The sequence below is a fragment of the Leptosomus discolor genome, chromosome 5 (genome assembly GCF_034619465.1).
Source record: "Leptosomus discolor isolate bLepDis1 chromosome 5, bLepDis1.hap2, whole genome shotgun sequence".
NCBI classification, from domain to species: Eukaryota; Metazoa; Chordata; class Aves; order Leptosomiformes; family Leptosomidae; genus Leptosomus; species Leptosomus discolor.
In genome coordinates, this window is record NC_141395.1 from 69,116,517 (window position 1) to 69,130,910 (window position 14,394).

Genomic DNA, 14,394 nt, shown 5'->3' on the forward strand with positions numbered 1-14,394 from the left:
AACAAGACGGCATAATGGATGCCCGTTGAGACAGACTGACAACACTGTATAAAGAAGGCTTTTTTTAATGGCAGAATCAAATTGGACACTACTGGCTAACCTGGAGCAAGATCTAAATTTTTCCCTTCTGGAGTTTTTTTCTCTTGAACCAGAAACATTCTTTCTAATCAGTTAAATCCAACAGTACTACAGAGAGCTCAGTTCTTAAGCATGCTCTGCATCACGAAGGGTTGATCCTATGTCCAATTAAAACCAAAGAGTTGCTGTTTTCCAAGGGCAGGAGTTCTTCACTGGTCACCTAGACGGAAACCTTGGCCCCAGTTGTGTCTTCCACCACCTTGCTGATCTTCTGCAGCTCTTCTCATGCTAGCGGGTGGGACACCAAACCCCGACACTCCTCCTCTCCTATTTGGCAGCCAGCGGTACCTAGGACAAGCCAGAAGAGGAAAGAGTTTGAGAAACAGCTGTACCCTGGGGGTAAATGCCAAACTACTTTTCCATGCACTCTCTTTTAGCCGCTAGACTTGCAATAAAACTGGCTTTTCACAGCAGTGAAAAAAAAAACTGCACAGAATTCTTCCAAAATCTAAGCCCCGAGCACATTGAGAAATGGGAATTCTGGCAAACTTCCACCTCTGGGATATGGTTAGATACAATAATCCAAACACAGGGGAAAAAACCCACATGATTAGGGAGTCTCATTGTTGAGACTAAATGCTGTGATAGAAACTTAATTCCCCTAACTTCTCTCCCTTTATTCCAGGGGAAATAACACAAAAATAGAGATCACTTCTGAGCATCTCTCTCTCTTCAATAGTTGCAAAGCTGCTGTAATCACAGCATCTAACCACCTCACTGCTCTCCACATAAACATTCCTGAGGAAATGAGGACGAAAGACACTAAGGGAAACTGGCTCAGGCAACTAGCTTGTCTGAAATCAAAGCTCAAGTGACCTGGCCACAGCAAATCAGAGCTGTAAGACTTTATCATCCAACTTAGGCTACCACCTAAATCAAGTGATCTAAAATACAGCTTCTGCCTTTTGCAAGGGATGCCATCAATGCAGAGTAATTTCAGCTTTACAACAGTTACACTGAGCTCCTGCAACTCCCTTGCTGAATTTGACCACAAAAATCTGAGGCACAAACATAAAACCCAGGCTCCACTCTACAAGAAAAATGGTCCTGTACAGAAAAAGTTCTTCATTGTTACATTAAAGGTATCTGTAATTCATCACAGCTTTTTTTTTTTTTTAACAAAACACTACAGTGCAAAGGCTGAATTTATCCCTTTGTAGAGATGTTTTTTCTGTTCCTGCATCTCAGGTATAGAAAAAAATTAAATACACATACGAGGAATCAAGAAAATTGCACATACCACCAAGCCACATGGCTCTTTTTGAGCTGTCATTACCTTGAAAGGTATTTTTTTAAAAAAAAAAAAAAAATACATTGCGTCTTCTAATCTTTATGGAAAATTAGGTTTACCAGAGGGGCTTGCAAACACAAAAGTAGAATATAAAGCTTCCCTACTCATTAAAACTTGTACAGAAAGTATAACTGTCATTCAACTTTGTGCCTTCTAATTAACAGTTTGTGCTAGAAAAAGGGTTAACTGAGTTGCTAACTAAAGTTTGGAAGAAAAGGAATATTTACAACCCAAAAGGATGAGGACAAGAGCACTGAAGCTATAAACTTTGGCTTCTGATGGTAGTATTTCAGTAACTGCACAAAACATTGGACAGATCACAAGAAAAAGCACTTCAGAAACGAACGCCTGCAGACTCAGTCAAGGTGACGGGTACAGACTGCAAAGCAGAACAAGTCCTGAACAAGTCTGCAACTGACTCCTATCATTGTTACACGCTGCTGAACAAGTAGCTTCTGTAATGATACATGGAAATACAAACAAAAGAGCATTTACAGGAGAAAATTTTTTTTATACCATCTGATAACTGTGAGGGAGTTCTCTTTACTACAGCTCAATTCACTAGCAGAACTATGACTTTTACTTTCCCTCCTAGGGGTGGGTAAAGGGCACAAGCCATCTGTGGGGGTAACAGAACTCTCACATGGACCATTTACAAGAAACTCAACATTTTTGATGATTCAGCAGCACAGTCAATAAGATAGTCTGAAGCAGGTTGATTTAGCTAAGTATTATACACCTTACAATACCAGTAAATATATGTCTGATGAACTATATAGAAAATTGGACCGAACAGTGAGCTACAGAACAAAGCCAGCTTACAGGAACTGAGGTGTGGACAGAAAATTCCTTCCTCCCAAATCCATTGGATATTTAAACATTAAGAAGAAATACAGGTGTCCAACCAGATTTCCAATCAGCTCATTGATGACTCTGCAAGGTAAAAGAAAAAGAATTGTTTCACATGCTGTCTTCTCTGAAAATAAACGAGTGACCATCTTCTGCAAGTTACTACTTTTCACCTGACACAGGCACTGCCAGGGCTGTGAGCCACAGAAAACTTCCCTTCCCTCAGCATTTTACAGCCACTTCTTTACAAGGGCCAACCTTTGGTGCCAATAGATCAACAGGCTGTTCCACCCTCCCTTTTCTACAGTCTGTACTGAAAATGCAATTAAATACTTGTTTACATCAGGGAATTAGACCGTACAGCTATTAGTGTCTAAAATAATAGTCTGTGGAGCTTGAGAAGTTACTGCTGTTTTCACTGGACAACCTGTCTCCTGCTGTACTGAACTGTTTTGTTCCAAATTTTGCAAAAAACACTGCTGAATGGAGGCCCTTGAGTATCTTCTGTCATGCATAGAAACAGCAGGTATCTAACAGCAAGCAGTTTTCTCAAGTGACAGATGAGTCAGTAGGAGGCACAGCCAGAAAAGGGAATTTGGTCTTGCTGTACTATCTCCTTTTATAAATCAACCACATCACTTGCTATTGTCACTGATTGTGTTACAGCGGCACCAAGAGGCCCCAGCCAACGCAGGGCACCAACGACAAAGACCATGCACAGAGGGGATTTCTGCATCAGGGAGTTCAGTCAGAGAAACCCAAGACAGACCAACAAATTCAGCAAGTGCTAATATGGCACTCTGTGGGCTTCTGACTGCCATCTCCCCTCGTTTCACAAGCTGAAAACATCATCACATTGGGGAAGACTGTGAGGGAAAGAAGTAACAGCACTATTGGAGTCAAGCTAAATCTCTTTCTAAAACCAGTATTGACGGCTGGTCATTCAGGATGATGTCCTTCTTTACTGTGCAGTACTCTTTTAGCAAGGAAAAGGCCTAATGCATAGATTTTCTAGAAAATAAACCAAATTCTTACTACTTTCCCCTCACCTACATTCTCTAGTTCTCACATGCACATCTCCTCTTTGCTTTTATCTTAAATGACCACCATGTGATCCTGAGCATTATCAGACAGATTATACAGCTTTATGGCTCTTAGTTTAATATCACTTCTAGGTTCAGCAGCAAGTTCAATAGTTCTAAAAGCTTTTATAACTTCAAACTGGCCGTATAAGTAAATACATACGATCCACCAATGATGTAGTTGAATCCCAGAATAACCCATGGAAGGTAACAAGCCTGAAAAAAGAACATAACAGAGACAGAAGTTGTAAGTACAAGTTAAGGACATAAATAAACCTGCTCAACTTCGCACTGCAATAATAAGCATGACTATAATCTCAATGGTTTAGGCATTACGCAAATCTTGATATATTAACTTAAGCAGATTCTACCTAACAAGGCAGGATACTTCAAACTCAGCGACCAATCATACTCATTTAAACATTGTAAGCAGATGCATCTTTTGCACTCTATGTCCCACAGCAAGCTTACGTCCGAAACAAACTCCTAATATTCCTGATTTTGAAAAGGTCTGGAAACAATGATCAAAAGAGTTGTCACTACAAGATCTGGCAGAAACAGACAACGTCACACAGGAAAGAACAATTTAAAACATCAACATTTTGTTACAGAGTGTCACCACACTCGGCTTTTATCCAGGTTAATGTCTATCAAGAATTTTTTCCTGTTTTCCTACTACTGAACTTCAGTTGTCAGAACATCTTTTCAGTAAAGCCATACTGAGTGACACTGTATGGAAGACCATGAAGAAATCTGTCTTTGCTGCATTTTAAGGAGTATATAGCTAGGTCAAAGCATGGGACACTTTTAATAAGAAAATATTTATATTTTGCCCCTCACCCCCTTCACGTGCATCTTCTGGGCAGAAGCCTTTCCAATATCCTGTCTGACATACCTTAAATCTTGTTCCAAACCAAAATGATACAATCATGTCTCTGTTCAGCTGGGCCCACACATAAAGTACTGACATGATGAGTGGAATCATCAGCAACTGCAATGTTAAAAAAAAAAAGGGCAAAAAGTTACCATCACTTTCACAGAAGCCTGAGAAACAGGCAGCAGGAGCTATAAGCTTCAAAAATGGCTTGTAAGCATGACAGATCAGCAAAATCTTTCAAGGTTGCACCAGAATCTTTGCCATCATGCATCACGGATCTGCTCAAAAGCTATTGAGGAAACTCAGCAGGAGAACCTACTTGGTCATTGTCTTTTGTAAGACCATGCCAAAAGCAACGGACTCCAACTTGCATCAACTGAAAGAGCAGTTGTGGTGAACTCCTCTGCTCCCAGCTGCTCAGTAGCACATCTACAGCAGAGTCAACAGCATACTTGTGCCACAATCACTTCCATTCACAATCCAGGGCACTAGCCCAAACACACTCTTCTACTCTTCTAGGGCTAAGCTAATACGCCAGATGAAGCATAACTCCATCGAATTGCTAGCCATGTCCCCCTCAGAGCACCACAAAGGGAAGGTGGACCAGTAAATCACCATTTCAGAGTACCACAGCCAGCCTTGGCAAAGTCACCTCGGCAGAGCTTGGACTTAACCCGTGCTCCATACCAGGAGATGAGACTGTTCCAAATACCTCCTTACTGTGACTGTGTATCAGCTGACTGGACTATTTCTAGTGAAACAAATATAAAGCACTATTTTAGCTACCTGCTGATTCCTGAAGACCTGGTTTAACACTACAAACCAGCTCATGTGTTTGGAAGAGAGATTAAAACTCATCCCTTCAGGGGTGCTGCTATCCAACAGGTTCCACATTAAAGTTGGCACACTAGCATCAGTCCAGCCTTCCCCAAGCTGTACAGCACACCACTAGTCTGACTTGTCACACAAGCACCTCAGGGTCTTCATTAAAACCACTTTTATTTTACTGGAAAAACAAAGTAGTATGTAATTTCTGAAAGTCCCAGCTGTCCTACTCTATATTCTCGCTTTCAAGCAAGCCACTCAACACATACAAAAAAACCTTACTTCTAAGAAAAACATATTTGTACATCAAACAACCGATTCTCTTTTAGGCAATACTTTGTATGCAGAAATAAAACCATTTTAAGTACCTTTTTAAAAAGACACAAACCGACACAATCCGTCTAAAATTCACACAATGTACAGGTGACTTCAGCATGCTTTTGAAGAATTTTGTGTTGTCTTCCCCACAGCACAAAACAGTAAGTGCAAAGTTACGGACAGCCTTAACAGAAGGCAGTCCTGACTGCAGACACGCGACCTCTATTTTTGACTCCCAGAGGAGCCTGGTAAGTGATCTAATAAATACTAAGATATTATTGTACAGAATATTAGAGATACTAGTGCAGGCTTTGGGTGACAAGGACAGAATAAGATGGGGAGAGAACAGCAGAGGCAGGCTGAAGACACGCAGCTAGCTGATACTTTGTTGGGTCCAAGAAACACTCCCTCCTTTCCTCCTTTAACACTTGGGGACATAAGAACTACCTCATTGAAACTGGTTCTTTAGACTACTATTTTAATGGTTCTTGTGAGGATTTTGCACTTCACAGTTCTGACCTGAATCTACATTTTTAACAAAAACATCTTCTGCTAGCAAGTAAAAGGCACACTAAATTTCAGAAGACTAATGAACCCCAGAACCACTTTTATATAAAAAGGAAAGAATGCAGATCCACATTCATTAAAAGAAACAGTGCATAGGTGACATCTTGTGTCCATTTTAGTAAAAGGCTGAACAATTCCTGACTGCACAAAGAGTCAATTTTCACTCCTTGATTCCTTAACTAGGTTAGGACTGGCAGAGTCAGATACAGGCTTGTGACATTAACTGAGGCTAACCCAAACCAAAACACTATCAATACACACACAGCAGTCCATTTTGATATAAACTAAACCAGCCTAGCTTAACTACGTTCTACAGTTATGTCGATAAGGCTCTCTATAAAGTCATTAAGTAGTCAGAAAGTTCCGTAAGATTATTATTTAAGAAACTGCACTGCACTTACTTGCATGTCCATTGCCAAGCCAGTTATCTGTCATTGCACCATTAAGGAAAACACAGCAAAACATGACACACTAGAATGATAAAAAGAAGCTGCACACACATGCAAAGGCCCTTAATGTTTAAAATTAAAACAGCGTTCCTGTGTAGTATTAAGTTAACCACTGGAAAAAATTAAAAACTTCCAATGATCTGGAGACTTACACGCTTCATTTCAATGATTGCTCTTCAGCAGCCTTTCAAGCTGCCACCTCAGGTCATTACCCCAAGGGCTGACGGATGCACTGGCCTTCCCTCCATGATGAAACTGGCTAACTACAAACTCAATCAGTCCTTGCATAAAAGCATTTTACAAGTTTAAGAGCTGGATTCTGTCATCAGTTTTTTAAAGACTAAAATGTTGGGTTTATAACTAAAGAAATAAAAGATCATTAGAAAATACCAATATATTGCCAGTGAGTCACAGAAAAGAAATAACTTCTTGGAGTGCATCAATATTACTCTCCTACCTTGGAACTCAAAGGATCTACTTGCTGTAGTAACTGCTGAGTAGAAACAATGGCTGAAGAATTTTGCTATGATCAGAATGTTTTCAACCATTCACGAATGCGTATAAAACAGCACCAAGCATTTTCCCAGATCATGCATCCAGGTTGCTCCTTACGTCACACCAGGAACAAGCAACTGGGAGCTTTTAAATGACCAGTTTGAAAGTCAAGTCACAATCAGATTCACCTAATAGCTCACATCCAACAGCCTGCAACCACAGTGAAGCTCACTGTTTTCTTAACAACAGAACTAAACCCACATTGTTTTCCTAGTTACTGCTGTGGCTCATCAGGACTAGCAGGAATAGCAAATCCCTCCACGCAGTGGAATGCGACTAGAGGTAAGTTAATCTATTGATAAAGGTGACCGCATTTCCACACACAAGCCTTCCTGGCTGCATCTGCTTCACACTGATGTCATCGCTCCCTTTTTTCCACACGCTGTGCCACTGCAAATTGCTACAAGGACACACTAACAGCACAGACAAAATGGGAGCATCTCCAAGGATGGAGGTTCCACAACTTCTCTTGGCAACCCGTGCCAGCGTTCGACTGCCCTTACAGTGAAAACGGTCTTTCTTACATTTAAATGGAATCTTCGGTGCTTCATTTTGTGCCTGTTCTCTCTTGTGCCACCACTGAGAGAAGTCTGGCTCCATTTCTTTACTCCCTCCCCCATCAGATATTTATCCACCTGGATGAGACACTCCTGAGCCTCCTGTTCTCCCGGCTGCACATCTTGGCTTCTTCTCATGCGACAGACGCTCCAGTCCTTTAATCATCTTCGTGACCCTTCTCACTGGACTCGCTCCAGCACGTCCAAGTCTCTCTTGTTCTTGGGATCCTGGAGCTGGATGCAGCCCCTCCGTACATCTCACAGGGGCTGCGCAGAGAGGAGTAATCACCTCCCTCAACCTGCTGGCAACGCTCTGCCTACACAGCCCAGGAGGCTGGTGGCCACCTTTGCCACAACAGCACATTGCTGGCTCATGGTTAACTCTGTCTCCAGCAGGATCCCCAGGGCCTTTTCTGCCAAGCTGCTTTGCAGACTGTCAGTTCCCCAGTCCGTCCTGGTGCCTGAGGCTGTTCCTCCCCAGGGGCAGGACTCTGCACGTCCTTTTGCTGAGCTTCATGAGATTCCTGACCAGCACATTTCTCCAGCCCCTCAAGATCCCTCTGAACAGTAGCACAACCACCTGGTCTATCAACAACTCCTCCCAGTTTTGTATCTGAGACCAAAAGAAAATTCAGGTAGAATCGCACAGCTCATGGAAAAACTGTTTCCCAACACTGCCAAACCAACACACCCAACTTCTTCAGCAAGTTGGCTCAGTGCAGATGTCACAACACTGCTTCTACAGACTCAGCTGACTTGTACTGGATAGGTAAAGCATCTCTCCAAGAGGAACCCTGGAATTTCCAGCTCGGGGAAATCGCAGAGATCAGACTTGTTTGCACATGGCAGCTTAAACACAGTAAATTCACTCTTAGCCTATGTGGCAATCCACAAAAGTGGCTAAGTGAGGCAATACAGCCAACAGCATGGGAAGCTCACACAGCACAAGCTGAGCTTTATAGAAGCAGAATTCTAGTCCCCAGGTTACAAACCTGTATTAGCACATTTATTAGTATTCTCCCTGCAATCCTCTTGCTACCTTTGCAGGAGACTAAAAACGCACCTGTGGCCATTTGCTACATTTAAAAACTTTTAGTTGCTAAAACTTGGTCTTTGAACACATTCCAGACAGAAATAGGAGAACCAAAATATTCTAAAAGTTTGATGATGAGCAGAAGGATACAACAATGCAGATCCAGTTAAATAGGAGCATGAACATGTAATCTGCTGGCCTCCCATCAAAAGCCCCTGTAAAGAAAAAGAATTGTTAGGAAAGGTACTGAAATCCTGGTAAGAAATTAAGACTTTTTTTTACTTGTAGGAGTCTAAGAAAAACTCAGTAAATAACAGTTACCCTACACATACTCTGTAGTCTATGACTTATTTTTTAAAATGTTAAGTGGCCTTATAATAGAACAGCCTACGGGACCAAAAAATAAGACATTCAGCTTACTACATTAAGTGCACACACAACATCTCTACTTAAAAAAGAACACACTTTAACTCTGGAGATATGTGGTTTTACCTTCACAAGACTTCAAAATGAGAGCTGGACCCCAACCTTCCCAAGAAGCTGCCAGTCAGAAGCGCATAGCACGGAAATACACTTGTACAGCAAAAGCAGAGACACCGAGTTTAACGATCAAGTCATGTGAAAACCAGCCCTTCGTTAGGCAAATTGCATCCTCTTTGCATCAGCTAGTCAGACTCAATAGATACAATAAAAAGGAACACACGTGACTAGGAGGGTACACATGTGCAGCTCGTTCTGTTCCTTCTCCTAAGCCAAGCTGCTTGCCTAATTTCCCATTTCATGCTAATTTTTTTCAGGACAGTGGAAAGAAGAAAATAGAGTAACATTCCCTGCAGGTCATACTAAATGAAGTTATCTTTAGATGCCAAATTGAGTTCGGGACCAGGCAGAGGGAAGGGTCAAAAAATAAAATCCCTAACAGCTCCTTGCAAACATGAAAGTCATAAGCTCTCACTCTTGCAAACTATGGCGAAGGGCTGACATGGACCTCAGCATCTGAGCAAGACTTCTTGTCAGCTTTCATATAGCTCTGTGCAGGCAAGGAAAGCCTGAGAGTACTACCGAAACAGAGCCAAACCACACAGTGACAAACACAGCGCGCCATGAACAAGCTGAATTCCATGCTAATAATTAAATGCCTAGAAAGAAGGCCTCTGCTTAATGTTAGCATTATTTGGCTTCCTATGACTACTTTACATGTCCCCAAAAATTTAAAGAAAGAAAATCTATTTCTAAGCATTAGCTTTTTAGAATAACTAGAGTAACCCAGCCTATGGAAAACAAAAGTGATACTGTAGTCATTTTAAGTTTATTATTTAAAGTTCAGCCATGCAAGTTACATGATGGGGGGCGGGGGGGCAGAACACAGGACAGACTTTGAAAAATCTTTTGGAAAGTTTTAAAATTGGAGACCTACATAAAGTTTTCTCCTTACTGTTGCCATACAAGAAATAGAAACAAATAAACAGAGGAAGCTGACTAACCCTGTAGAAACTCCAGCACAGGAATTCCTCCAGAATAGGAAGAAATCAAAGCAAATACTATTCCCTTAAAGTTTTTCACTTCTCGTTATCTAGGAGATTACTAACAAGAATAGTAGACAAACTATCCCAAAGAATATCTAAGAAAACTGAGCTACAGACTGCCAAAAAGCTCAACACAGGGCCAAGGCGCCTCTAGCCCACTGGGTCCTTCAGTAGGGCACTGGGTATAATCTGGTCACCAAGGAATTGCTGCAGACTCATCATCTCATCACCCATACTGCTGAGGAGTGAACTCTGCATGTTCTCCTTTCTCTGTTGATATTTGTTATGTTTTTCCCCAACAGAAATAAAACAAAAACACATCAATCTCCTTTTCCTCAGGAAGCCACAGGTCAGCTTGTTAGGAAAGCACAAACAGTACAAAACCATATGTACATTTTTGATAGCTTAATTTGAAGCTAGCATGCAACAGGATGCTCAAAAGCCACGTACAACCCTGAAAATAGAAGCGCCACTTCCTCAGTTTCAGAGATGAAAGGAAGCATAGACCTATGCTGATTTCCACCTGTAAACAAAGTACCAGCAACTTCTACACCTCTCACTTTCAGAAGGATTCCAGCCCTTTTCGCAGAGAGGAAGGACCAACCTAACCAAGAACTTCATTTATACCCAGAAAAATGACTGCAATAGAAAAGAAATGCCTTGATCCAAACAACAACACGGCTGACTTCTCAGCTTCAAAATCCAGATGTGCTGTATGGCAGAAATGAAAATTTACTGATGGGAGAATTGACCTCCTTCCATGAGACTTCTGCCACGGCACAGACAACCAGAGCATTTTGTAAGTATGTGTACAAGCAGTGATGTCTTATGATTTATACATATTGACAGGAACTCCTTCCACACAGCTTTGCACAGTAGAATGTCCTAACTGCCAGTACTCTCATGTGCTCCTAATCTACTGCAGAAAGGCTCAAAGAGAAGGAGGAAGCGTTTCTAACTATTAAACTACTACCTACTGTCACTAAGAAAACAAATACAATCTGGCGCCACTCCTCCCTTTCCCTGCTATTCTTCTTACCGCTCAAAATGGATTCCACAACATTCTCTGGGTGACAGGTTTACCAGGGATCTCTTCTCTCTCATGGGACTTCCTAAGCACCACCTTGCAATGCATTTCCACTTACACCACCAGTACTAAGACTCCATCAGAACTACACCAAAATTCTTGTTCATAAAGGCTTTCAGGAGGAGATCAGCTTCGCAACAACTTTAATTATTTACTTCAACTAAACCAATTTTTGTCTACCTTTAGTGAACCGTGCAATGCAAAATAAAACCAGCTTTGAAGCTACCTTGTAACAAGAATCTCTTTTTTGAGCGAAATGATCCATTATCTGATCTCCTTTCTTCCACTCCTAATTTTTCCCCCTCTAACAAAAATCCAACTAGTTCCTTAACTTTTTCACGCTTCTATTTGCATAGGGGTACATGTCATTTGTACAAGGTATCTCTTAATTCAACATAACCGATAGAATAACACAGGTTAGCATCGCCTTTTAAAAACAAGGAAAAACTGACATTTGTTATTTTCTCAAGATGGATACCTGTTATTACATATGCTCTATCATCCTTCAGTGTTAAAGGACATCAGACACAAGAAAAAGAGGTAACGCCATCTTTTAAGCTCTATCCCTCATTTGCTGAAATCCAGTAACTACAACCAGGCCTTCCTATTGAAAGAATTATCAAGTTCAGATCCTAAATGAAAAGTCTCCCTGCCAAAGGGAAAGAGCCAGGCACAGAAAATCCTTTCTCAGAGCAGTCTGCCACCGACCGCTGTAAGTGGGCACAGAGACGAGCCAACTTTCTCATGATTCTGTCCGAATCAGCCACAGCCCCACCGCCACAAGCATTCCCAACAGAAGCTCTATCTGACAATGCTCAGTCTCTCTCAGCTCCGGGCACAGTTCACCATGTGCATACAATTTAATGGAAAACATACCTGTTTCTAATCGTGATGAATATTGATACAAGAAATACAAATTCACCAAGTACAGAAATCCCGTTCCAGGTCCCACTGGGAAGAAGAAAGTTGCAGTTATCGGCCGCCAGATCTGTCCAGATCAAAAGAGAAAGATATATTTATATACTGTAGAATGAACTCATATGCATAGGTTTTTTTGTTTCCGTTTGTTATCAATTACTTGGAAGACCAAGGAGGAGATTAAAAATAGACCAAGTATCAATTACTGTTGCTTCAACAGCTTTTACAGCTGGACTTTTGTTTTTTAAATCTCATAAGCAAAGCTATTAAGATTACAACAGAAATCACACACAACCTCCTAGACTGCTTCCATCACGTCTTCACAGTATCAAGTCTTTACTGCACAGCAAAAGGGATATGCTTGCAAGGATGCTACCCTATTCTAAAAGCGTCCATACAGAACCCATTCCCACCTGTCATACAGAGGCCAAGGAATCCACACAACAGCCTTTAATGTACTGTTCCAGACAGCATGTTGCAGCTGCTCTCCCAGCTATCAATACTGGGCACAGCCAACGGCATGGCAGCGTGTACCAAGGACAGAAAACGTCTGACCATTTATGAACGAGCTCTTTAACAGGCAAGGTTTCCAAACAGAGTATCAGGATTCTGAACATCACAGTTCCAGAAAAAATAACAGAACTGGAGGAAAAAAATAGTCATTTAAACTACTATATTTGGGGGACAATGCATGAAACAAACTACAGATTTTAGTAAACTACCTTTTTATCTTTTTTTGCACTCAGTCTTTTTCACTGAAGATATAACAAGCGTACGTAAGAGAAATTATAAGGCTAGGATCTCTTCTCTTCCTTCACTTTCCTTTTCAGTTCATTCAATGGGCACTCTCCCCTTACACACCTCCTTACCAAACCATTGGACCTGTGACCTCCCCATGAATGGAAAAAGCAGTCCAGTTTGTGACCACCTTTGATACTGCTAACGCATCCACAAACACTGTACACCTGAAACCTCAGGACTGCAGTTGTTATGTGATGCCAACCACACCTAAGCACAGACATTGACAATCCCAAACAGGAGCTTTTTCAAATTCAAAAGTGCAAAAGATGCACTTCTTTAGCTCTGCCTTAATATCTCCGGAGCCACCTGCGGTTTAGGATGGTTGCACACCTGCCTGTGATCCCTGTTCCCAAAGTCACGCCCACACAATCGCACAACGGGCGAGTCACCTGAAGTCCCAGCACAACCACCGCTGCCAGCCAGAACAACTCCTCCAAAAACCGTAAGAAAAAAAAAAAAACACATCAGAACGAGTCGCAAGACAAGCTACAAGGCCTACCAAGGACCACAGCCCTCCTCGCCTCGCCCAGGGGCCCTGGCAGGGCCAGGCACTGCAGCCCGTGTCACCTTGGTGGGGAGCGCGGGGCCTGCGAAGGCACAGCACCAGCTACACCCGGCGCCCAGCTCGCAGGCCGTCAGCGGGCAGACAGGCCCGGCTTCCCGCTGGAGGTGATCTGTGTCACTCCTAAGGGCTGCCTCGGTGCACGGTTCCCTCCCGACGCGGCCGCGGAGGCCGGTGGAGCAGGCCAGCCCCCGCCAGCAGCCCCCTGCCCCGTCGGCACTGCAACTCCCAGGGTGCGGAGCGCGCCCCGGGCCGAACTCTCCTACGGCGTGGGAGCCGCAGGGCACGCCGGGACAGGTAGTCCGGCCCATACCTGGAAGCGGTTGATGAAGGCATCGGGCCAGAGGAAGAGGTAGACGGGGCTGACGAGGCCCAGCTTGCCGATGAGCGGCACCGCGATGGAGCCGGCGAACCAGTAGCGGGTGATCAGCGGGATGCTCCGGAACCAGTCCCCCAGGTCCGACATGTCGCCGTCGCTGTGCCCGGCCGCCGCCGAGGCCTCGCTACGAACCGGCCGCTGAGGGAGAGGCGAGGGTCCGGCCGCGCCCCACCCGCCGCCGCCGCCCGGGCAGGGAGGGGAGCCCTGAGCCAGACGTGGCGCCGCCGCGCTCGGCCGAGCCCCGCCACTTCCGGCCCCGCCCCCTCCGCCGCCGGGGCAAGCGTAGCGCCGGAAGTCCCGCCTGAGGAGGAGGGGGAAGTGACCCGCTGTTGCCGGGTAACGGTGCCGCCGTCCCGGCGGTCTGGGCCTGCAGGCGGCCCCCCTTCCCGAGTAGAGCGAGGAGCGAGCCGGCAGTGAGCCCTGCGCTTGCGAAAGCCCGGACAAACGTGCTCAAGGCCCCTCTGCGTTCTCTCACGAAATTCGTGTCCTCAGAGGACGTACCATTTTGTGATAAAAATAGAGATTTTCATAAAACTTGGCCTCCACTTTATTCATGGCCCGACGCTCACCGCGCCCCGCT

At 43.6% G+C, this 14,394-nt stretch overlaps 1 protein-coding gene across 2 annotated transcripts; it reads right to left on the reverse strand.

The window, feature by feature from the left end:
- Nucleotides 1-227: 227 nt before the first annotated feature.
- Nucleotides 228-13,924, reverse strand: DERL1 (derlin 1). 2 transcript variants are annotated; one of them, XM_086465223.1, is made up of 8 exons: nt 13,749-13,924; nt 12,031-12,142; nt 8,692-8,756; nt 6,349-6,375; nt 4,256-4,351; nt 3,524-3,576; nt 2,252-2,302; nt 228-426 (listed from the first exon to the last, which is right to left on the reverse strand). In XM_086465223.1, the coding sequence occupies exons 1-8, from the start codon at nt 13,899-13,901 to the stop codon at nt 288-290; spliced, it is 696 nt and encodes a 231-aa protein (XP_086321349.1). In that variant the 5' UTR covers nt 13,902-13,924; the 3' UTR covers nt 228-287. The 2 variants fall into 2 exon arrangements, with proteins under 2 accessions (XP_086321349.1, XP_086321348.1); XM_086465222.1 differs by having other exon boundaries at nt 2,252-2,362.
- Nucleotides 13,925-14,394: the final 470 nt, after the last annotated feature.

Excerpts from the sequence above, each read along its gene's own strand:
- DERL1 (XM_086465222.1), bottom strand. The coding sequence starts at position 13,901 with ATGTCGGACCTGGGGGACTGGTTCCGGAGCATCCCGCTGATCACCCGC. Across the intron at positions 12,143-13,748 it reads CCTTCATCAACCGCTTCCAG|ATCTGGCGGCCGATAACTGC; the intron begins GTATGGGCCGGA and ends TGATCTGGACAG. Across the intron at positions 8,757-12,030 it reads TTCATCACGATTAGAAACAG|GGGCTTTTGATGGGAGGCCA; the intron begins GTATGTTTTCCA and ends TTTTCTTTACAG.